Source organism: Poecile atricapillus, chromosome 3 (genome assembly GCF_030490865.1).
Source record: "Poecile atricapillus isolate bPoeAtr1 chromosome 3, bPoeAtr1.hap1, whole genome shotgun sequence".
Classification (NCBI taxonomy): Eukaryota; Metazoa; Chordata; class Aves; order Passeriformes; family Paridae; genus Poecile; species Poecile atricapillus.
In genome coordinates this window covers 46,562,699-46,585,800 of record NC_081251.1, presented here as the reverse complement: position 1 = coordinate 46,585,800, position 23,102 = coordinate 46,562,699, and the positions used below count along the sequence as shown (strand labels likewise).

Genomic DNA, 23,102 nt, shown 5'->3' with positions numbered 1-23,102 from the left:
AAACCCTTTTTTTTTTGTTTGAGAGAAAAGACCCTGGCATTTCCACGTGGCAAAGACACAACTAGGATTTGTTTTTAAAACTACTCCTCAAGAAGAACAGAGACTCTTCAGTACATTACCAGAGAATTTTTATTTTTAAGTGTGTTTTCTGCATTTTGCTAAGAAACTGGAAAAAAACTTAGAAGAAGTGAGAGTTGCCTTATTCTTTTACAGGGTTTATTTTCTTTCTAAAGGAGTAATCTTCTCCCTCATCTAATTTTTGTTCTAAAAAGCACTGAAACAAAACAGAAGTAGTCGTTCACCACAATGAGGTCACCACCTCTGATATAAGACCTCTTCAAAGCTGCTGAATATCATGAACTTTTGCATGTCTAAAAGCAGCTTTACATACTTATCGTTCATCAAGCAATCATTAATCATGCAATTAAACTTCTTTTGAATAAAAGAATTTAAGAAAAACAGTATTTAGATATAATCACTTATTTAGAATTATCTGGACATGCTAAAGTAACATGCCATTCAAAGTATGTTTAAGATGGAACTTCTAACAGCTTTCAACAAAGGGCTCATCCATCACAAAAGATTCTTAGAAAAACAAAGTTTCCATTTGATAAGAGAAAAGCCCTCGGAGGTATGAATTAAGTAGGTTAAAGAAACAAGGAGAGGTCAAATTAGCATATACAAAGCAGTTACCAGCAACATCCAGAAGGAATCCATTTTGAGTCCCTTGCTCTGGCAATATTAACTAATCACCTGGAAAGCAGAGAAAGAGTGAAGAGACAAAATTCATCTTCTTAAAACATAACTCAGGTGACTGCAGTTTAAAGGTGGTTTTTTTTTGTTTAGTTGGCTTTATTGTGTGTTTTCTTTTTTTTAAATTTTTCATCAAACAAAAACAAGATGAGACTCCCAAAATTATCAGAAAACACATTTAGAACACAAGGAAGCATGGATTATATTAAGAAAATAAATTTTAACTGTGTATCCTCTACAAATGAGCATTCTGAAGTCCACAGGTATTAAATGCAATTGATGTCAGTTGGACTTCAGCCTCTCCCAGTTCAAAAATCACAGACTGATCAAGGAGAGGAAGGTGTAATTATAGGAGAAATTACTTTTTAAGCTTCGTAAGCATCAATTACTAGTAATTGGTAAGCATCAGTTACTGAGTACAGAACACTATCTTAGATCAATTTCCAGTGTGAAAGTCTCTTATTGAGCATTAAAGACATACAGTTGGCTTTATAAGAGATAACACATACTGAAAGAAACACTTCACATGTACCAACACATTGGAAGGAGTGACTGAGATGTGCTGAAGGTCAGGGCTGCCATGTGCACGGACCTCAATAGGCTGAGAAAAGAGATAACAGCAGCCAGAAGGAATTCAGAGGCAGATGAAAAGTCTTGTACCTGGGATGAAAGAGCAGGAACCAGTGCAGACTGCAGGTCAACTGCTTAGACAGCAGATTTGCAGAAGGGGACACATGAGACCTCCTCATGGACACAAGCTGAATGTGAGCCAGCAGTGTGCCCTTCAGCGATAAAAACTGACTGCACTCCAAGCACCATTAGCAGGAGCATTACCAACAGGCTGAGGGACACAGGCATTTTCATGAGGCTGTACCTGGAGCTGCTCTGAGTTTTCTCTACCCCAGAGCAAGAGATAGACATTGATATATTGGACTGAGAACAGAAGAAGGCCACCAAGGTAACCGAGGGTTGGAGCACCTAATGTTGGAGAGAAGGCTGGCAGATGTGGGGGCTTTCAGCCTTATGAAAAGTTTTGGGAGGCACAAGGAGCACAGATCTTACTGACATCCAGAGTTACCTAAAAAGCAGTGACAATGTAACTACACTGCTCAAAAGGTGCACAGCCATAATGCAAGAGGCAGAAGATGGAATATGGGATCTCTATCCAAACTCAACTGGACAAAGGCCCTAAGTAATCTGATCTGACTGAACTTGCTCTGAACAGGGGATCCAGAGATCCTACCCAGCCTATCATTAATACAGACACCACAGCTAGGAGAGTCCTCATAAGCAGGGTTACTTCCTCTAAAATCCACTGCCAGTGCACTTGACAGGTCAAATCTTCCTTGCAAATTAACAGGAGGATCTATGCAAAGTACACCATTACAGACTGAGGTCTCGGAATGTTTTTTGAATGCAGCAAGTCTCTTTTCTCCATAGCTACCAAACACAGGGAAGAAGATACAATAGAAGTAACAAGTAACCACATTTTTTGATAAATTAAACATTACTTAGTTTACCCTAGAGGTTTGTTCCCAAGTAGCTCAAGTTTATAACAGTAAATAAAATATCTATTTTAATAATGAAATTTCTGCCAGAAAATTACAGAATCTATTACATATTTCTGTCCCAATTCTCCTTGGGAGAGTTCTCATACCACTGAAGACATTACTTTAAAAGACGAAAGTTGAATTCAATTATTCAAAAATCTTTATAATCAGATTTTGCACCAAGTCAATTTATTTTCTCAAGCACAGTCATGCCAGTGAGCACACTGACACAACATGACCACTCATCAGTCACAGCAACACAAATCCCATTTTAAAAAAGCAGTAAATCACACAGCCAGGGATGTATGCAATAAGTTGTGTGCAAAATAAAAGCCACCACTACTTCTTATGGTGCATTATGGTTCTTAGCTTGCATTCAAAAGTTAGGGTCTGGAAGTTGTATCAAGGCAGAGGTTGGTCCCTTCTCCCAGGTAGGAAATCATGGACCAGAGGGAATGTCCTCAAGTTGTACCAAGAAAGGATATTGTGCACTGCATATTATGAAGAATTTATTCCCTGAATGGGGGGTTAGGCATTGAAAACAGGCTGCCCAGGAGAGGGGTGGAATCACCATCCCTGTAAGTGTTCAAAAAACATGTGAAGGTGGAATTTGAGGATACATGATGGATTTAGCAGTGCTGGGTTAATGGTTGGGCTCAATCTTAAGGGTCTTCTCCAACCTTAATGGTTCTGTGATTGTAGAATGTGCGTACCGATTCTTTTGCATATGCTAACTTCCTCATAAAATTCAGAATTTGAAGCATTTGGGTTTAAAACCAACTTTTAAGCTCTCAAGAAAGGTATAAAACAACTCTAATTAACTCTAAATTAGAAATAAAAAGGCATTAGGAAATACCAAATCGAGGAACTCTCTAGCAGTAGTCCAGGAAATTCAAAGACAACAGTGGGGAAAGAAGTAACATTCCTCTCCTCCCACTTTATTCTGATTTTGATATGCTGTGCATAGTGTGATTCTCCTGACCACCAAAAATGCCAAGAATAAGCTATTTTCTTGTTTGCACAACTGCATTTGTGAAGACCCATGTATTTGAAATAACATACTTCTGAATTCTGTACCAATCCATTAAAATTTTTTTTATAAATCTAATCTGATTATGCTAATATTTTCACAATCAAAATTCAATTCTGCAATGACAAATATATACAATATTGACTTTTTCCCCATAATAGATTTATTTCCACTGTGTGCAGCTTTTATTAAAATTTAAAAAAAAAATAAAAAGCACTGGGGCTGTGCTGTGGCAGAAACAAATCTGCAAACAGTAGGCTGGGTTTGATCCTGCTTTTGTACTTTTTGTACTTTTTTGTAAAAGTGTGTGTTTGCATTCAGAAACAGAAATCCCTGAGTGCAAAAGGAAGTGTTGTTTCCTTCTTGTGTGTTGAAAATAAAACATATATTTGCAGCGGGTGCCTGTGAGAGTACATAGCTTTCACACTTCCACTATTACCAACCTGTGGATGATGTCTGGTCATTGACTGGAGGAGGACTCTGAAGCCTCCATGCCCACTCTGAATACAAGTCAAGCACAACTTACAGGCATCACAGTTTGTCCCTAAAGAACACCAATTATAGTGTCCTTACATGAGAAGTCTGCTATATCCTGATATTTTGACAGTAGTTAAAATAAATGGAAGAATAAATAAAGCTTACTTTTTTAAGCTGAGGATGTTTCAAGCAGAGATTCCACAATAAAGAGACTGTCTACAGGACAAAATTGCAGTTCTCATTGACAGGCAGAAGCATATTGCATGAAACCATTACTTCCAATCAGAGCACTTAATCTGTGTTAACCCAGGATACTGTTATCACTTTGCTGGAATCCCTGTGGGGTTTTGATCAAACATGCAATGTATTAAACATTGTTATAAACAGTGTGAAAAAAATCTGAATGACTATATACTGTTATTTGTAAAGAGCAGATACAGAGTAAGAATTTAACGGACAAATACAGATTTTACAAAGAAATGCATTGACTGTCCATAGCAACAACCCACAGAGACAGAAAATACCCATCAGGACAAGAAGATCCAGTTAAAGTATTCCTTAGTTACTCCTGCAAATAAAGGTGTTGAAAATTAATAGGCATTTTATTCTACACGGAAAAAATCTATGTGTATTTGAGGTTTGCTTGCTTATATAGCTATTTTTGGGCTCTGAATGTTTCCAGATAGATGTGTGAGGGACAAAGTCTGCCCCCAGACCCAGTAGAAGACTCCAGTGAGGTCAATGCCACTGAGCAAGAACTAAGAATGATGACTCCAACACCTGCTTCACGCTGCTCTCCAAAGGCAAAGGAGTAGGACCACCAGTGAAAAGCAACATGACTTTCAAATACCAATACCCTGAAGACGTAAACCACAAGGCCACACAGTCATGAAAAACTCAGAAAGAATTTTGGACACTAACCTGCCTAATTCATGTCAAATGAAGGAGAATAAGGAAAACTGAGGTAATGTCACAGGGTAGACTGCCTAGAGCTAAAAAGCACACGCCTTCTTCTATGTCCAGGTCAGAGGACCAACCCAAAATAACAGTTACTTCAATCCCAGAATGGATTGGTCATTCAAAACAGCAGTACATACAGTAACTTATTGCACGTACCTCCTACCGCTGTACTGCCAGAAACACTGACAAATTTCAGTCTCCAGTTTAAACTTCAGTTGATATAATAACAGTAAAACCCATAAGGGCGTCCCTGTTTTGGCTGGGACTAAACTACAACAAAGGGGAAGAAATAATATTTATCTTCACTGCATATATTTCTATATTGCAAAGTTCAACTGCAATAGTTAGGAATAAAAGACTGAGAGCTCGGCTGCTGTTCATTTGTGGTTAACCTTTTTTTAATAGTTCACTAGTTCTGACAGCTCCACAAACTTACAAAACTAATTTCTTTAAGAGCTAAGATCTCCTGCTCAGCAAGCAATTATCCCAAGATTAGTGTCTGGTAATTCATTTATTCTCTTCAATGAGCAGAAATAATAGGAATTGGGTTTCTGTGACTTTAAGCAGCTCATGCTCAGTTACCACCAGATGCTCAAAGTCATCACAATGAATCAGAGCAGGAAAATACATTAATTGGATTAAGTGTTACTTCTACATTTCCCTCTTTCCAGTCGAAAGTGGAGAACATCTTACCTTATTTAACGTAAGGAATGTAAAAGTAAATGTACTAAAAGTAGTAAAACTATTACAATAACAAAAGAGTATTTTTCATCTTCCTGCATTTCTCCTCTGTTTGAAAGCTCAGAAAAGCAGACAGCTGCAAGCAGAAACTGTAGAAACCAGTGCTGCTTCTGGGCAATTCTCATCAGTAAAGTATCAAGAGCTGATAGACACAGGAACTCAGAGACCTGACAATTTGCTGCTGAAGATCAACAGCACAGCAAAATCTTGAGATTAGTTGTCTAGATAACATTCTTAAGGAGAAAAAGGAACCATTTCAGAAAGGAAAAAAATTAAAATATTCTTCAAGCCATTTTCTAAGGGAGCAGCACTGACCTTTCCAGATACTGCCCATATTCAGCCAACAACTCTTAGGAAAAGAAGAGGTGGCTCTTCATTTCCATGCAGAAACCCAGCAGTGCCACTGGCTGCCTATACCTGTTTAAGCCAAAACCAAGCAGCATGCTAATCTGAACTATTTTCATAGCAACTGGTCTATTTCCAGAGAAACTAAAATAATTACAGGACAAAACAAAAACAAAGCAGTCAAAAAACAAACAGATAAAACCAAACAAATAATTAAAAAAACACCAACCTACCAACACCACACACAGCCCCCAACACAAAAAAGTTAGAATATTCCAGTTAAATAAATGATAAAAACAAAATAGAAACATTTTCATATATAATATGTAGAGAACATATATAAAAGTGAGTACCAATGGGATCATAATCAGGGCTCTTTACATCAAGAGATCAGCAAACAATGTCTATGCTTTCAGATTCAATTATTCTATTGTTTTATTTAACCTCCAATACCAAAATAAACTGAAAGTAACTACAAATTTCTTGTTATAGCTAAATACTTTCAAGTTTTAACTGTTGCAATGTCCTCTGAAGAGATTTCCTTAGAATAAGAAAAATCATTACCAGAATGATTCCACTTGTATTTGGGTATATCCACCTAAATCCTAGTTAGATGATTTACCTATTAGACACCTTCCTCCTACAAAAAATTCCGAATTTCATTTACAAGTATTTGGTTATCTTCCTGAGATGTAATTAACACATGAACAAAAGCCTCAAATAGCATATCAGCCCAGCCAACACTTAAAAAAATAAATTTGAATGGCAGGTACCAACTGGCATCTCTCAGATACTTTGGCAAAACATTAGGTCCTACCATGACAAATTTCAGAGAAGCAATGTACCGCTTCAGAGAGAAAGCAATTTGCAGTTTCCAGCTTCTACCAAATGTGGGACTCGGCATGAATTCCCTCTCCCAGAGACAGGACATGACTGGCTGGCATCTGTGTATGCCAGCAGCTCTATAACCCTGCCAAGACCAAAACTGGAAACAAAAAGGTTAAAGGGCAGTGGGGGGAAGGTGGAGAGGACACACCAAGCAGCTCTATCTTGCCCCCAAGAACAAGTTTTATAAGTCCACCAGGGCTGGCAGGTAAACTACTTCAACTTTCTGGATGTTTACACTGATTTTTTTGCTCTTCTTTGTAGCCTAACTTTGCTCTTCAAGAAACCACTGGCCTCAATCATACCTGGAAAAGCTGCCTATAACTACCTCATATCTGGAAACAGCTGAAATGGATCCAACACCTATAATTGCAATCTAACTGTTGGGAATTATATAAATTAATTTAGGCATTCCAAATACAAGATGAATTTACCTTTCCAGAATCATTCAGAAGTGCTGGCCATGAAGCCAGCATCAGCCTGTTTTCCACATGCCATGAAGTAAATCCTAGAGCAACTAGAAGCTGAAGATTATACAACATCACATGGGAGACTCATCAGCAAATAGAGCTAAATTACTGGCTACATACAAGATCAGAGCATCAAAGAGCTCCACAGGGCATTGCTTTCTGTATTGATCTTATCTGGCTCTGATAAACCTTCAAAAGAAAGGTAACTTTGGCAATAACCCCCTAAATATCCAATGACCAGGTTTGTCAATGTGACCTCTAAGTAGCATGGACTGGTGTGCATGACATTGCAGATACTGTTAGAGCAAAGACCACAAAGATGTACCACATACTCGTAAGGCTATGACAGTACTTTTGGGTGTGCTACAGGACACCTGGAGTTGGGTTTGATTTCCATGTGAAAGCATTGAGTGAGGAGTCAAAGCTCCCACCAGAGGCAGTGGAGATATAATCAGCACAGTTTGGGTTAACTGCAGATTTTCAACCAACCCTAAAGTTAAAAGCTGGCATCTGCCCAGCTGAGTAACTCTCCATAAACCACTAAATGTACTCAACAGACCTCCATCTACTGTAATCTGCCAGCTGAATTCCACACCTTGCCAGTTTTCTCCAGGTGTAACACCACTCTTGCATATTTTGCATCACTGCCTGAAAATGTCACCCAACTCACCAGTGCAGCAAAACAGACAAGCAGAGCAAAGCTAAAGAAAAAAAAAAAAATCAATGAAAGCAAAACATACACTATTTGCACAGTATGATGCCTAGCATCACTGAAAGACTGGCACCACTGCCATTTGGGAGGACTGACTCTCACCTCAGGAAATATCATACCTTTCAGAACATGAAAAAAACCCTCCAACAGTCACATTTGCTTCAGCACTCCCATACTGACCCAGATAAAAACAGGAAAAAAGGTATGGGAGGGGAACAACTATATATAGTTTACCCATTTATTATTTTAACACATACCAGATATAACTACTGAGGGCAAAAATGTAGCTACGATACTTGAAACTCTCCTTAAATTGGAGCCAAGCATATAAACAGACTGGCTCTAAAAGCCTATGATATTGTCTTCTATCATAAAACATTTGTGATACCCTTGTCTTACACTAAACTGAAATCCATCACTTAGAATTTCACAGAAGCTATGCCCACCTAAGATAAACCAATTGCACACAGGAAAATGCTTTGCTATTATGAAATTACTTCATAAAAAATGGAGAAGTAGCTAAAGACAAAAAATGACTGCCAAAGCAAATAGCAATGCCAACAAAGCATAGCTGAAATCAGAAGCAGTACAAGTCAGTTTGGAAGATAAGCACTTTTATGAACAAACAAATCTGTGTGGATGCAGCATTCTCAGTGGAGGGTGGTTTAACAAGATGTCCCACTTTTAAAATAAGCAGATACCTTTGATCTCCTCTTCACCAGCCCTAACAATAAGTGGAGGCTCCAATTTCCTTCCTTTGCATTTACTCTAGCCCTGAATTTCACACATTTCGACTATCTATGTGTAAACACTGCTAAGCTGTTCTTTAACTACCTCTTAGTCTTCCACTAAACATTGATGTGTTCCCCCAATCACAAACTGTTAATCCCATTATTTAATTGATATCTGTTTCACACAAAGCTACACTTAACATTTCACTAAAAGGTTGGCCACTTCAGGCACTTATTCAAGAAAAAAAGGACTTTTTTTCATTACATAATTTCACACTTGGTGGCAAGATTACCTTAAAATTAATTCACAACTTGCAAGCTATGAGTTTTGCACAAAAGATATGTGATAGTTCTGGCAAGAATGACACGGAAAGCCTAAGAGAAAAAGTTAGTTCATGGCCCCTGTGATTTTTTTGTCATGAAATTTAAAGTTCATAAAAAGCAGAGCTATAAACTGAAAGGCAAATCATATCCTGGGGTGCATCAGGCACAACATGGCCAGCCAGGCAAGGGAGGGGATTGTCCTGCTCTGCTCTGTACTGGGGCAGCCTCACCTCCAGTGCTGGGGGCAGTTTTGGGTGCAAGGATATAAAAAGGGTATAAAGTGTTAGAGAGCATCCAAAGGAGGGTCACAAAGATGGTGGAGAGTCTAGAGGGCAAGCCTCAGATGACAAGGGACTCGAGGTCACTTTGTTCAGCCTGGAGAAGACTGAGGGGAGACCTCACTGCACTTACACCTTCCTTGTGGGGGGAAGAGGAGGAGCAGACACTGATCTCTTCTCTCTGGTCACCAGTGACAGGTTCCAAGGGAATGGCCTGAAGCTGCCAGGGGAGGGTTAGGTTGGATATCAGCAAAAGGTTCTTCACTCAGAGAATGGCTGGGCACTGGAACAGGCTGCCCAGAGAAGTGGTCACAGCACCAGCCTGACACAGCTCAAGAAGCATTTGGACAACGTCCTCAGGCATGTGGTGACTGTCAGGGCCACCTTGTCCACCTTACTGTCACCAGTTTCCTAGTATGACCACTCCTAATTAGCTTTTGGAGTCCACTGAGCCTCCCCTACTTCACATTTTAGTTTAACACACAAAAGAAAGGCAATAACCGGGTTTTAAGCCATTGGAACCAAGTTCTGGTATCTTAGTCACAGAAATTATTCTCTTTCAAAAAACCAAATAAGGGTGTTGAAGAGAAATTCCAGAGCACTCTGTAGATCTCTGCAAAAGATCAAGAAAAAGCAGAGCCTTAGCCCTCTTTTGCTAAAGCAATGTCTTGATAAAAATAATTAAAGTCTTTTCATTTTAAGAATGCTGTTCATATTATCCCCATCTTCTGCGCAATAAACGCTGACCAACAGTCTCTCAGCCTGAGATCCTATCCCAAAGAATGAGCACTCAGTTTTGAGAGAATTCACACTGCTTATAAACAGCAAGCAGTGTGAAATGCTAAGATTTATCACCTTCAGAAGACAACGTAATTTCAATATGAAAATTTGCTACAAGTGTCTATCCTTTTCATTCTGATTCTTTACTTGAAACCTAGAGGAATGCTGTCCCATTAAGAACCCACATCCTTTTCTGTTTGAAACTCTGGAACAACCACATAGGTCCAGATGGAGGCAATTTTAAAGACATGATGAAACTTTTCACTTGGGTTTTAAGTTTACTGTTTATAGCACCTCTCTTACCTACTCTGATCAGGAAAATTACATTTAGAATACTGGTAGAGTGGGATACCACATAAAATAGAAAGGAAGTCATAATTGCTCAGAGACAGTATCCCAAAGAACAAGCAGGATAGGATATTCGCCTTTCTTGACCTTTATTTTCCCAATGCAATTATCTTAATAAATACAGCTAAATTTTCTACAAAATATTTTAAAATATTTTGACCAACTGCTGAAATATTGAAATTTTCAGATAAAGTAATTAATACAGTATACAGTTATTGGCACAAACCTCAATGCAGAGACTGAACATAACATACATTAAGTTAAATGCCTTAAACCACATATACAAAAGATCAATACTGCAGCATGACGTTGCATAAACTGCATAAAACATACCATTTTCTTTGCCTAATAACAGAAAAAGCAAAAACAAAAAGTCAGAACACTAGAGCTGGGCTATGCTGACTGCATACAAAGACTAATATTGTACATACTAATTTTGAGCAGTTCTACTCCATCCTTCCCACTAATTTACCCAGTTCTCTCCCAGGTTCCCCCCCACAACACCTTCAAGGGTCAATGATTTCACTGCATGAAGCTAAATATTCATTAAACTGCTGCACTATGAACAAAATACTTTGATATGTACAGAGGTGTAAAAAGCTGATAATGCTTCATGCTTCAATTTGTAAAAAATGGGGTTACTCTGATAGGATTAGAAAATACATCCCAGACTTGCACATTTAAGCTTCCAGAAAACTTCCTAGTGTTGATTTAATTTTCTAGATTAATGCCAGTACCCAGCTGTGGCAGAAATTTTAAATTGAGAGCTCTAATTTCTTTCAAGTCTGGAATGCAATGCTGGGTTTTGAAGAGCCTAAGCTACATAAATAATTCAAAGGTAAGAAATTACTTGAAGTTATAAAAGAACAAAGAGCAACTTCAAATTCCCTTTTGTGTGCCAAAATCATAAAGGCTTTCTTTAAAGTACATACCTTCAGTTTTGTCACACACATGACAACTTAATCTAATGTACTCAAGGGGCCACAGGCAGTGTTTTCACAGATAAATTGAAGGAGAATACAAAAGTCATCATATAAATGGTACACTCAAGATTCAAAAAAATACTATCTAGCCATACTAAATCAACTCTCTGATAAGGCTGTTACTCTGAACCATGACACATACCACTGTCCAAAATATGCACCAGTTAAGGCTCTCAATCTCATGTGCTCTGAAGTTAACAGCATCTTTAGGTAGAGCACCACAACCACACCTTCCTTCCTGTCATAAAAACAAGCAGCATTGTATAGAAGCAGATGTCATCAACCAGTTCCAACCACTTTGAAACTACTACAGGGAGCACACCAACAACAAACAGGCTCAGTCTGACCTGTGGAACCCACAATCCCAGCATGTTCAGTTACAAGACAGGATCAAGAAAGCCCTGGCTGTGTACCCCATGCGCACTTAGTGCTTCCCACTCTTTGGACAAGAGCTCCAGGCCTCCTTGGACCAACCCAATCCATTTGTTTGACACAGATGTCCTTGTTTGCCCAACTGCTCACTCCGTATGTGGCTCAGCTGCCATTCAGACTCTAATCTAGAGCAGACTATGCAGCTCCTTAAGGGACACATGGCTAATATGTGTTTGTATGTAGTATGTTTGTGCCCGGGTACAGAAACCAAACAAAGTCGCAGCAGTCAGTCAGCCCAAGGACAACAGGCAGGTTTAGAGCTCTGGTACCAGAGACAGCACAGACAAAAGTTTTCAAAGATACAGCCCATCTCAACACTCACTCCAGATCACTTGGTAATGAATACTAACCTTCTCTTTTTCTCTTGAATTCTTTGACTCTTAAGCTTTCGATGCAATATAGGAAGTGCTAAAACTAGGACATCTGTAATTAGAACAATCTCTTTTGATGTTGTAGTTAAGTAAAGTTGGGGGTTTGGGGTTTTTCTTTCTTCAAAACAAACTTTCCTACCTGGTACACAAGAACACTGTTCTGGTTTCATGTAATGAACTTGCCACTAAGAAAGCTGTTTTGGTCCAAAATAAAGGACTGCTCGTTCATTCTAGACTACAAAAGCTTAAAGATCACAGTTTATTTAGAACATTACATCATAGTGTTTTATCTTTCCTCAATTACAGCACTGATAAAATACGGCTAAAATTATGTGGTACCAATATCCACATACTTCTTTACAAAGAAGTAGGAAGACTAATTTCATTTACTCAATGCATTTTCTATTCACAATATTTTTATTGAGTCACCTTGAAAAAATGGCTAAAAGCCAGTTTAGGAGCCAGAAGACAATCTTTACTGCACATTTTACAAATCATTTCTAAGAGGACAAGAGCTAGAGACTAGGAGAATTAAATTAATAGTTAACATGTTTTGAATTACTTATTATTTCTCCAATCTAGGTTCTCAAGAATGCAAATGAAGAAAACAAACTACTGGGTACTTGGAAGCTATACATAAAGTACAGCTCTGCTGAACAAAGCACACTGCAGAAGATAAACAGCCAAAGATTGCACTACTTCTGCTTACTCAGCAAAAAGGCAGCAAGAAAATTGATTTACAACTTCCAGTCTAAGAATAAGTCCCTACCATCTAAGTGACACTGTGTTCCATGGGATTATAGACATGCTTGCTGGATAACAAAGAGGCTGGGTTCAACATCCCAGTAATCCCTTCCTGTGTGTGGGAACGAACTAGCACTGATCATTTTTAAATTGGTCCCATCCTTACTAAAGGGCTGCTATTAACTTAGCTATTAGAACCAGTCATTCCTATCCAGTTCCCATGAAAATTGAAGGCAATATCTAAAACAGAGCTGTTGTTATTGTAATAAATTAGATTTCTGAAACGGAAACAGATAGTATGAGATCACAAGGGAATGCTTCTCAGAATTATCCCCTCTGTACATATTTGCTAAAGGTTGAATTGCAGTGGTGTAAGGCTGCATGGTATGTTCACAAAATGAAAGAATAAAAAAAAGTCTGTGGAAGATATAAGAAAGAACCTATATCATTCCTTTGTACAAGGACTGTTTTAAAACCACGCAGTTATATTATCAGTGCTACATTAGCTTGGGTGAAAATAATCAGTGCATCTCCTTCCCCAGAGTTCACAGAGCAGAAGCAATTTCAGATCGGGCAACTACGTGCTGAGCATTATAGATGAATGTTTATTGAAAATCCTTATTTTCCTTTGCAATACACAGCAATACAAGTTAGAATTTTCTGAATATTTTTCTCATTTCAAAGCATGATCTTTGATGTGTAGAACTCTATTAAAAGAGCGTGGCAGGCAGCAGGCACTTAGACACCTGAGGAGGTGTGTGCTGGTGCAGTATTTATGTTACCAGGTGAGGGACATGTGGGAGGGGGTCAGCACAATGCCTGACACTGGAGGTGACAATGGATTGACTTTACCTTCTCTGAGACCTTCAAGTGTCAAAAGCCTGAAACACCAACAATGCCAAAAGTGGAACAGGCAGTCCAATTGCTACTGTGAATCCAGCAAAAGGCTGCAAAGATAAGGGAACTGGAGCATCTGACACATGATGAGAGGCTGAGAGAGTGGTGTTGGTTAGGTTCAAGCAGGAAAGGCTGCAGGGGGCAATCTGAGCATGCACGAATACCCCATGAGAGGCTGTGAAGACTGAGCCAAACTCTTCTCAGTGGTATTCTGACAAGAAGCAAGAGGCAATGGACACAAATTGAAATAGAGAAAATTCCATGTAAAGGTAAGAAAAATATTTGCTCACAGTTGTCAAACGCCAGTACTTTGGAGGCTGTGGAGTGTCCATCCTTGCAGATGATCAAAACCCAACTGGGCAAGGTCCTTAGATGCCTGCTCTAGTAGACATTGCTCCAAGTAGAGGCTACAGTTTGTCATTATCTCTAATTAACTCAAACTGGCTAAAAGAGTATATAGACATACAGATATATTATCTATCATAGTTTAAGGACAGTCTACTACATTGATTCATACAAGATTAAGAACTCAGTAATAGAAAGAGAGATCAATATAATTTAAACTTCAGTATGGCCTTCAATAACACTCCTTCCCAGAGGCTAAAGAAATCATGATAAAAGAGATTGAACATTATCAGGAACCTGTAAGTGTCCAGAGGTAAGCAGACTGTTGAAAGATTAAATTATGTTTATGGATAGGCAAACACTAAGCACAGGTACATCTTGCTAAGTCCAAGAAAAAGGTTTATTAATAAACATACACATTTTGCTAACTTCCCCTTTAGACAGCAGTTATTTAAGGCAACTCAAAAATGAGGAAGGGATCTGAAAAAACCTCAAAGAATGGTAGCCAAAAAAATGGATGAGCAAGATGGCATTGAACAGACTACAGGCACCAATTAAACAAAACAAAGTTGAAGAGCAAGGAATAATGCACACTGGAAAACTTCAAAGTCAAATAAGCTTCACTGGCTGCAGGTACTAATAATAAGCAGTAAGAAAAACATTATGTTATGTAAATAATGCAAAATAGACATGTCATCACAGTGCATCACTCATGCCAGAAAACAGCAAAGCCTCATTTTGTAATGTGGCATAGTACCTTTCTTCTCTACATTACAGAGAGTAAGAGCAACAGAGACATCGACAAAGAAATAACACTGGGAGTATGAAAGGTATTTCACATGCAACAACAAAATTATCACAAACAGAGTACCGTAAAATTTACTATTTCAGTGGATTTGTATGAAGGAGATTTTAGAGGATATAGTTTTGTCTGACGGGCAGCACACCAGAGCTCATAACTTGAGGCATGTAGATTTAATGCAGAGTGGTGACAATTGCCAGTCTTCTTCAGAGTTCTATAGGGATGGTTTGTCACTATGAAATTCAAGTGCTGCCTGTTACAACTGGTAACCAGCTTTCAGGCATATTAGGAAGATTATTCTCCCTAACAAAGCTGTTTGTTGTAAGTTAACCTGCAGTTGGAACAGGAAGAACTGAAACAACATGAAATCAAATATAAGAAAAAAAAACAAAAACCACAAAAAACCCACAGAAGGACAACCTAAGTAATCTCTCTACAAGAGAAATGTTCCAGAGGCATAAAGCCACTGCATGTGTGTATGCATAGACAGTAGTGTAGTGGGAAGTGAAGCGTCTAATTAATCATTCTGGTCCAAAAAAAGACAGCATACTACAGAAATTGCCTTCAACTTTCCAGTTTGACCCAGTCATCATATCAACTTCTTCAGAATCTTCATTTGCATAGGTATTTATAATCACAAAGCCATGTCAAAGGGGTACAAAAATTACTGCAGCAGAATAAAATTAATCACTACTTATATATCAGGTTACAGCTCATTGTTTCTTCACTGTTCTGGTTTCAACAGACGTACAAACACGAGAATGAAAGCAGACTACAGCAGCACTGATAATCATGTGCACTATATAAGCAATTACATTGTTTCCTTGTGTAGCTATTTCTTTCCTTCAAAACTGAAGTCCAGCTTTTTGCTGAGCTACATCCTACACTGCAATGTAATCCTTAGTGACGAAGGTGTTACATAGTACACTTCCTTGTACCTCACAAAAGTTACACTTGTGTACCCTGATAACTTCTGCTTTCCATTTGACTTACTACTTCTTCAAAACAAAAGTCAGTTGCTCTCTCATAAGCCTCACAGAACTCACAGGTTCCAGCCTGGCTCCTCCCAATTTACTGGATACAGCAGCCCATAGATTTAGAACCCTAAATGTGGTTCTGAAGGACAATTACATAACAAGGACTTGAATTATATCATAATTGCTGATGGTCTTTATCTCTGGAGGGAAACTCAGGAAGATATCAAAAGATTCAAGAAAAGAGCAAAGGAAAACTTCAAACTGTGCTGTGAAAATATCCACTGTAGATCTTTGTAGTCATTCAACATTATCTTCTCAGTATCTGAATTACAGCCTGAATGTGAAAGTAAAATCAGAGTTCTCCTCCCTGCTCTATCAAACTCTCACCAATCCAGGTCTAAGGGTCCTGATGGTGCCAACAGTGTTAAGCCAGCCAATCAATCATGCTGATACCCAGATAAGTCACCAAAGGCTGCACCTTAGACAGTCAAACCCAGAGGCATACAAGCACACAGATAACCAGTCCAGGCAAGGTGAGGTGGTGTTTTCTAGGAACACTGGCTAATAAAGCAAACACGTGGATGCAGAACTCTAATAGCAGTACATACTGTGCAGGTGATACCTGTACACACAAGTGTACTAAATAGTAGATTAGTAGCTGCAATAGAGTTGCAGAACCAGCAAATCATAGAACAGGGAGCAATTAAAGTATTGGTACTACTTTATTTTATCTATTATTGAACTATTTTATATGACTTTTTTTTTTTAATGAAACCTACCACTTTCACCTCTGTTGCCACTAGTATAGTATTTATTTGCCTTCTGTAAACAAGTATGGGTACATAAACACATAGAAAACTATATAACAGGGGCACCTATCAAGAGAGCAGAACATGGGACTAGATGGGGCTCACAGAAATCTTTGAGGTAACAATGGGACTGGCTCAGTGCTCCTCATCCCCATGTGACAACTCCAAGAGGGAAAGGAACCAAGTGCTCTTCCTGCCAGACCCTGGACTCGTCTGGACCAATCCTTTCCCTTGAAGGATGATCAGACTACAATTGAACACTAGAGGCCAGCTAGGTCTGCCTTATTTCCAAGGACCAAGAGCCTCCTGTATTTCATGGTCATTGTTTTTTCCCCACCCAACTTGTTCCTCTAACACAATGAGCTACAAACAATGAACAGAGTAGTTTCCTGAGGCTTCAGGCACACCTTTCTAGAAGTTTTATACTTACACTAGGGGCCTTTCCTCTTCTGGAGTTGTGAATCAATTAGTTTTTGAACAAAAAATGGCTACACAAGGAAACAATGGAATTGCTTATACAGTGCACTACAGAAGCAAAGAAATTACTTTTTACTAATATAAATATCAAAATACTGCGTACTGGTTATACTCAATTTTTTTTCATAAAAGCTGTTCCTTGAAGGAATTTTTGAACCCTCTATGGCCCACAAGTTTTTTCCATTAATAGTCTTAAATCCTGCAACAATATTAATTATAGTTCTTTATCTTATTTATCCAGTGCTGATGCTGCATGCTGTAAATAGCCTTGCTGCCTTGCCCATACTTTTAGTTCCTTCCACTCTTCATCTGCAAGGCAAAGTCACTTCTTGACTACATCTTCCATTCTGCCCCCTCCCTTTTTGCCTTTCACACTGATAGACACCCAGCCATCTACTAACACTAACAAAAATAGAATTGACTATGATATTTAGTGCCCTCCCATTTTGCCTTGCATTGACTTTAAGATATTACAAAAAGCATTTAAAAGAGATACCAAAAGCAGCTTTTATTACAACCTACTTAATTCCTCTTTTCAGGAGAAACACCAGGGAAGAGACAAATACTGACTGGTCCCAAAAGAGCAGGCACACAAAAATCTCTGGCAACGTATGCGCTCTTGGCAACAGCTAAGTAACCCTATAGTAAAAAAAAAAACAAACAAAAAACAACCCAAAAACCTAACAAATCACAAACAGACCTGAATTCTTTGGTACTGTGGATCAACTGTAAAATTCCACAGACACCTGGGGTCCTTATAGAAACTACCTAGAATACTCATGCCTCTCAAAAAATCAGCATTTCGGGTATTAGAGAATTTTCTTTTCCCCCCCCAGGATTAGTCTATTAAACTTTGCTTTCCAAAGCAAAGCCCCACAGCAAGAAAACTTTCATTACAAACTCCAGTTTTCCAATTCCTTAAACTTGACTAACTCAGCTACCACTGCCAGGTTTGAGTTGCAATCAGTCCAAACACAAGAGGCTCAGCAGATTAAGTATTTGGATCAATACCATGGGAATGATCAGGCTAGACTTTTCTCTAACACTAAAATCACAGTGACTTTTCCCTTCCATTACACAACTCATCAAGGTACTTTGAGGCATTAAAAGGAAAGGAACTTTTTTTATCTGTTGTACTTTTGCTTACAAGAGACTTCTTGCATTTGCACTCCTCCTTCACATGCACACAAGTCATCTAGTCAAGGCGGTACCTTGTAGTATTTCCCCCAGTTTGAACCTATTTGGATTTTTTAAAAAAACAAAATTTGCACCTTCTGCATTACTCAAACCAGAATATATCTGATAGAGCAAAACAAAGTGCAACAAAGTGCAGCTGTAGCTTTTCTTCCCCCTTCAAATCATTTAAAAGGCAATACAGTAGGTGCTGGCTGCATCCAGGACTCAGAACTCTTCTTGCTCTTCTAAGCAGGATGTATAACAGCTAGGGTCTAAAGACAGGTTCCATTTTTTCCCCCCGTCTTTTCTGCAATTGGGCAAATTTTCAAAAACATGTGTGGAGCACACCCACAATCTCACCTCACTCAGATACCAGCGGTGCAATGACCCTTCTGGAAGTTAGGAGATAATTTCAGTCTTTCTCTTGTTGATTATTTTGAGTACTACACTACTACCTAAAGACCTCTTATTTTTTAAGTACAACACAACAATTTTTAAGAGATTGTTACTACCAAACCAGATACTCAGAAAAAGCAATTTTTACACTTCTGTACAATGAACAGGCAGAGAGCATCAGCCACCCATTTGCTTTTGCATTTCTGACTGGCCAGGGGCTCCCAGGTCAGTATGCAAAATGGTCAAAGCCCATTCTCTGAATCTCATTCTTCTCCTGTGTGGGCTAAGGAGCCTAGGCACCTACTTCTGGATGTGCATCTCCCTTCTGAGAAACAGGCACTGCCCAACCTGACCTGCAGATGTAGCTTCCCATCTTCCTAGCTCAAGAACACTGGGGAATACAGCTTGTATGTATATCACTGCAAACTGTTCGAGTACCAGAGAGGACATCACTGAACGCTCCATCACAACTTTTCAGCTTTCCTGCTTCAGTCTAAACACCTGCCCCGGTTCTCTGCTTCAGACAAAAATAGTTATTAAGCTGCAGGAGGAAAATTAACTTGTCTTAACATCTCATCTTCAGGCCCACTTATGCAAGTATTAAGGAAGACATAAATTTCAAAAGGTCTGTAACACCCACCCCATACTGGAAAAGTTCTCTAGAATGTGTACAACTCTGCAAGGCTAGACATTTTTTTGCAAAAGGAACAAAAACATAAAAGACTGTGTTTATTTTTCAGTATTTCATTTTAATAATTTAACACAAAGCTATCTTTTATGTAAGTCAACATTATTATTTACTATAATAAAATATAATTTTAATTCTGTTCCCTAATTTCAATTGTTGTTATTCCAAGAGCCAAAAACTTAATTTCCTCAATTTACAAAGTCAGAGAGCAAAAGACACTTTCCACAGAAAACTTACATAAAATAAAGTAGAATGTATGCTTATCTTTTAAATAATTGAATCTTATATGTCTAAAGTGCTTTAGATCAGTAACATGTGAGAGTACTGTTAATGTCTTTAAAGTTTAGTAAATACCATTAACTTCACTGGTGAGTTTTGTGACATTGGTTGCAGCAGTAAATCTGCACATCAAAACGCTATGGCAACTGTCAAGCCCATTCTTGACATATCTTAAGTGCCACTATACCCCACTAGTAATAAATCGTTTAGACTTATCTTTAGGCTAACGGGGGCAGGGGAATAAAGGTTTCTGCGGCCAGAAGTGTGCATCGTAACCCATAAGGCACGACAGCGGATGCCCAAAGATCCAGTTGTGAAAGAACCGAGCACACCTGCTCCTCTCCCGCAGCTTCTGCCCCGATACCCCGGCAGGTCGCTGCCCGGGCGCAGGGCTGCCAGGAGAGCTGCCCTTCCCCTCGGGGGTATTCCCGAGCGTCCCAGTAGGCTCCGGCCCGGCCCAGCCCAGCCCTCCAGAGGGGTCCCGCTCCTGCGGCCCCCCCCGGGGCTCGGGCTCTGACGGCGGGAGAGTCCCCGGCCGGGGCACCTCCTATTCCCGGGCTGCAGGCGGGGAAGGCCCGAGGCGGAGGGGGCTGGAAGCCACCCCGACCCCTTCCCCGGCCGCCCCTCACCTGTTTTAAATATCAGCTGCTTGTCCTCGCTGCTGCCGAAGAGCCGGAGCATGGAGACGAAGAGGACCCCGCACGAGTTCTGAATGCCGAAGACGGCGCCGTTGCACCACATGGCGGCCAGCATCACCACCCAGCCCCAGCCGCCCTCGGGGGGCTCCGGCGCCGCAGCGCTCCCGGGGCAGCCCGGGCTCCCGGGGGCCTCCTCCGCCACCCGGGGCTGGGCCCCGCTCTCGCCGCTCCCGGGGCGCCACTCTCCGCCGTTCTCCCTCCGCGGCTCCTCGACCTCCGGCGGGCCGGGCAGGGGGGTGGCGGCGGCGGCGGGGTCTCCCCCCGCGCCCTGCGGCTCCAGCTGCTCGCTCACCGGCGCCATCCTCGGAGCGACCGCGAGACCCTCCGGGCGCGCCGCTCCCGCCTTCCTTCTCCTTCCCTTCCCCTCGAGACCTCTCGTCCCTCGCCCCCTTCAGCCCCTGGCCGCGGGGGCTGCAGTCATTCTGCGGCTCGCTCTCTCCCTGCCTATCTCTCTGTCTGTCTGTCCTCCCGTCGGTGTGCAAGACCCAGCGAGACCAGCGCACACCCCTCTCTTCCCGCCGCGCCGCCGCCGCTTTATTTTAAAAGGGGGGCTCCCTCGGGGGCGTCAGCGGCACGAGCGCTTCCCTCCGCGCCGATTGGCGGCGGGAGGAGGGAGGGAGGAGGAGGAGGGGGAGGAGGAGGAGGAGGAGGAGGGAGAGGAGGGAGGGGGGCCGGGGAAAGGCAGGGCAAAGCCACGCTCCGGGCCCCCCCACCTCCCTGCCGCCCTGGCTCTCCGGCGGAGGGGGTGGAGCGGGGCGCACCGTGTCGGCGGCGGCGAGCCCACCGTGTGGTGGCCTCCCGGGCAGGAGGGGGAGCGGGGAAGCGGAGGGCGAGACTGGAAGCCAGCGGTTAAAGGCCGCCGGGAAGGGGGCGGGAAGCGGGCGAGCGCCCCGAGCCTGCAGCACAGGTACCGCGCACTGCCCTCGGCGGGCAGAGCGGTAAACAAGCCCTGCTCCCGGGCCCTGCCCGCTCCCCACGAGGCAGGGCAGCTGCGCCCAGCGGTGTCCCGCCCGAGCTGGGAGAGGGGGAAAAGTCTGAAACTTCCGCCCCGGCCGTTTGCAAACAACAACGAAATAAAGAGAAGCCGCCCCAAAAGTCTCACCCGCCGCCACACACACACACACACACACACACACACACACACACACACACACACACACACACACCCCACAGCCACTGTAGCAGTGATAGCCGGTTCTCGGCCCTGCCCGGCGCTCTGTGCCTCTCCGGAGCTCCAATGCCCACCCTCCTCCCCGAGGGAAGGGCTGCCAGCCCCAGCACGGAGACGATCGGCTCCAGGGCCCTCGGGGCATCCGCTGTCCTCTGGACAGCTGTGCACCTCCCCTTGGGACACCCTGTGCCAGGGGAGACCGTGCGGGAACCGCTTCTGCCCAGTTGTCTTTCCCAATTTTTAACAAAGGAAGAGAAAGTACTTGCTCCTGTACACCTCTTGACATGTTTCCCCTTTGCACAGGGGCATCAGCTCTTGACCTTTCCTCCCCACAGCCTGGGAAGTGAGAGGATAGGGAAAGCGCAGGTCAGGAGTGTTAAATGACAAGTTTTTGATTCATGATCCTGCCCCCAAGCTTGCAGACGCAGATCTGTTCCGCTGTTCGGCAGCTACTTACGTTTTTAGCAGTTCGGGCTTGATGAGTAAGAGAGCTTCTTGAAAGAAAATCAGCGGATTAAATCTGGGTGCTTCGTCCTTCCCTGTGAGATCTGGAGGATTCCAAGCATACTCTTGCGTCCATACACCATCCCGATTTCTTCCCTCAGAGCCTGGGTTTCTACTGCTGTGCCCGCTGTACCATCCCACTCCCCAGCCTGCCTGCCAAAGCCTCTTCCTCCTTTTTTGACCATGAATTACCTTCTCTGTCCTACCTACCACACGGAAAAAACAAAGTTTAGTCGAAACAAAGGACAGATTCTTAAGAACCTGTCTTCTGGTTCAGCACACATTGGTCTCCACATGAAAAACAGTAGTAGCTAAAGAAAGGAAACTACATAACAATGCAAAATACATGTATTATTACAATGAAGTGCATTTTATAGATGCACTAATCTTGCTGCACACTCACTGTCTTGTGTACCCATGCCCTTCTAAGTAAAACATAAAAACATTACACATAAACATAAAGAAGTAGTATTCAGAAAAAAAATAAAAGCCCAGCAATGAAACACAATACAGTTTTATGAAAGTTTTATGAAATAAAAAAAAGATTGTCAAAGCAAAGGGAGGATATTTGGCCAGCCACTGAAAAACACATCTGTTCCCCCCAAGGAACAAGTCTGAATGCTTATTAAAACCCTGAGCCTATGATAAGCATAACTGTGCTCAAAACATTTCATAGGCAATTTAAAATGCAAAAGTTAACAGCTCACATTCTCCATCAATTCTTTGTTCAGAAGCAGTTTTCTAAATCTGTTGAGCTTTCTGACAATAATTAAAGCTTCTTCCACCACAATATAACATTTTTTGAACAGTTACGACAGTTCAAACAAACTTTTTTTGATTTCAGATTCAATCTTCATTACATTCGTCAACAACGATTAACTTAATTAACCTTTCAGTTTAGAAATAAACAAGGGCAAAATCCAAGACTGCATCTGGACAAGGGGCCTTGGTTCCACAAACTCTTATATA

The 23,102-nt window shown here is 41.2% G+C and overlaps 1 protein-coding gene across 1 annotated transcript in view; it reads right to left on the bottom strand.

The window, feature by feature from the left end:
* Positions 1-21,152, bottom strand: part of SLC16A10 (solute carrier family 16 member 10) — a 65,400-nt gene extending 44,248 nt beyond the window's left edge. Inside the window, exon 1 of the mRNA XM_058836358.1 lies at positions 20,390-21,152. Coding sequence (XP_058692341.1) covers positions 20,390-20,759 — 370 coding nt within the window. The 5' untranslated portion in view covers positions 20,760-21,152. The remainder of the gene's footprint in view (positions 1-20,389) is intronic.
* Between the last annotated feature and the right edge of the window lie 1,950 nt (positions 21,153-23,102).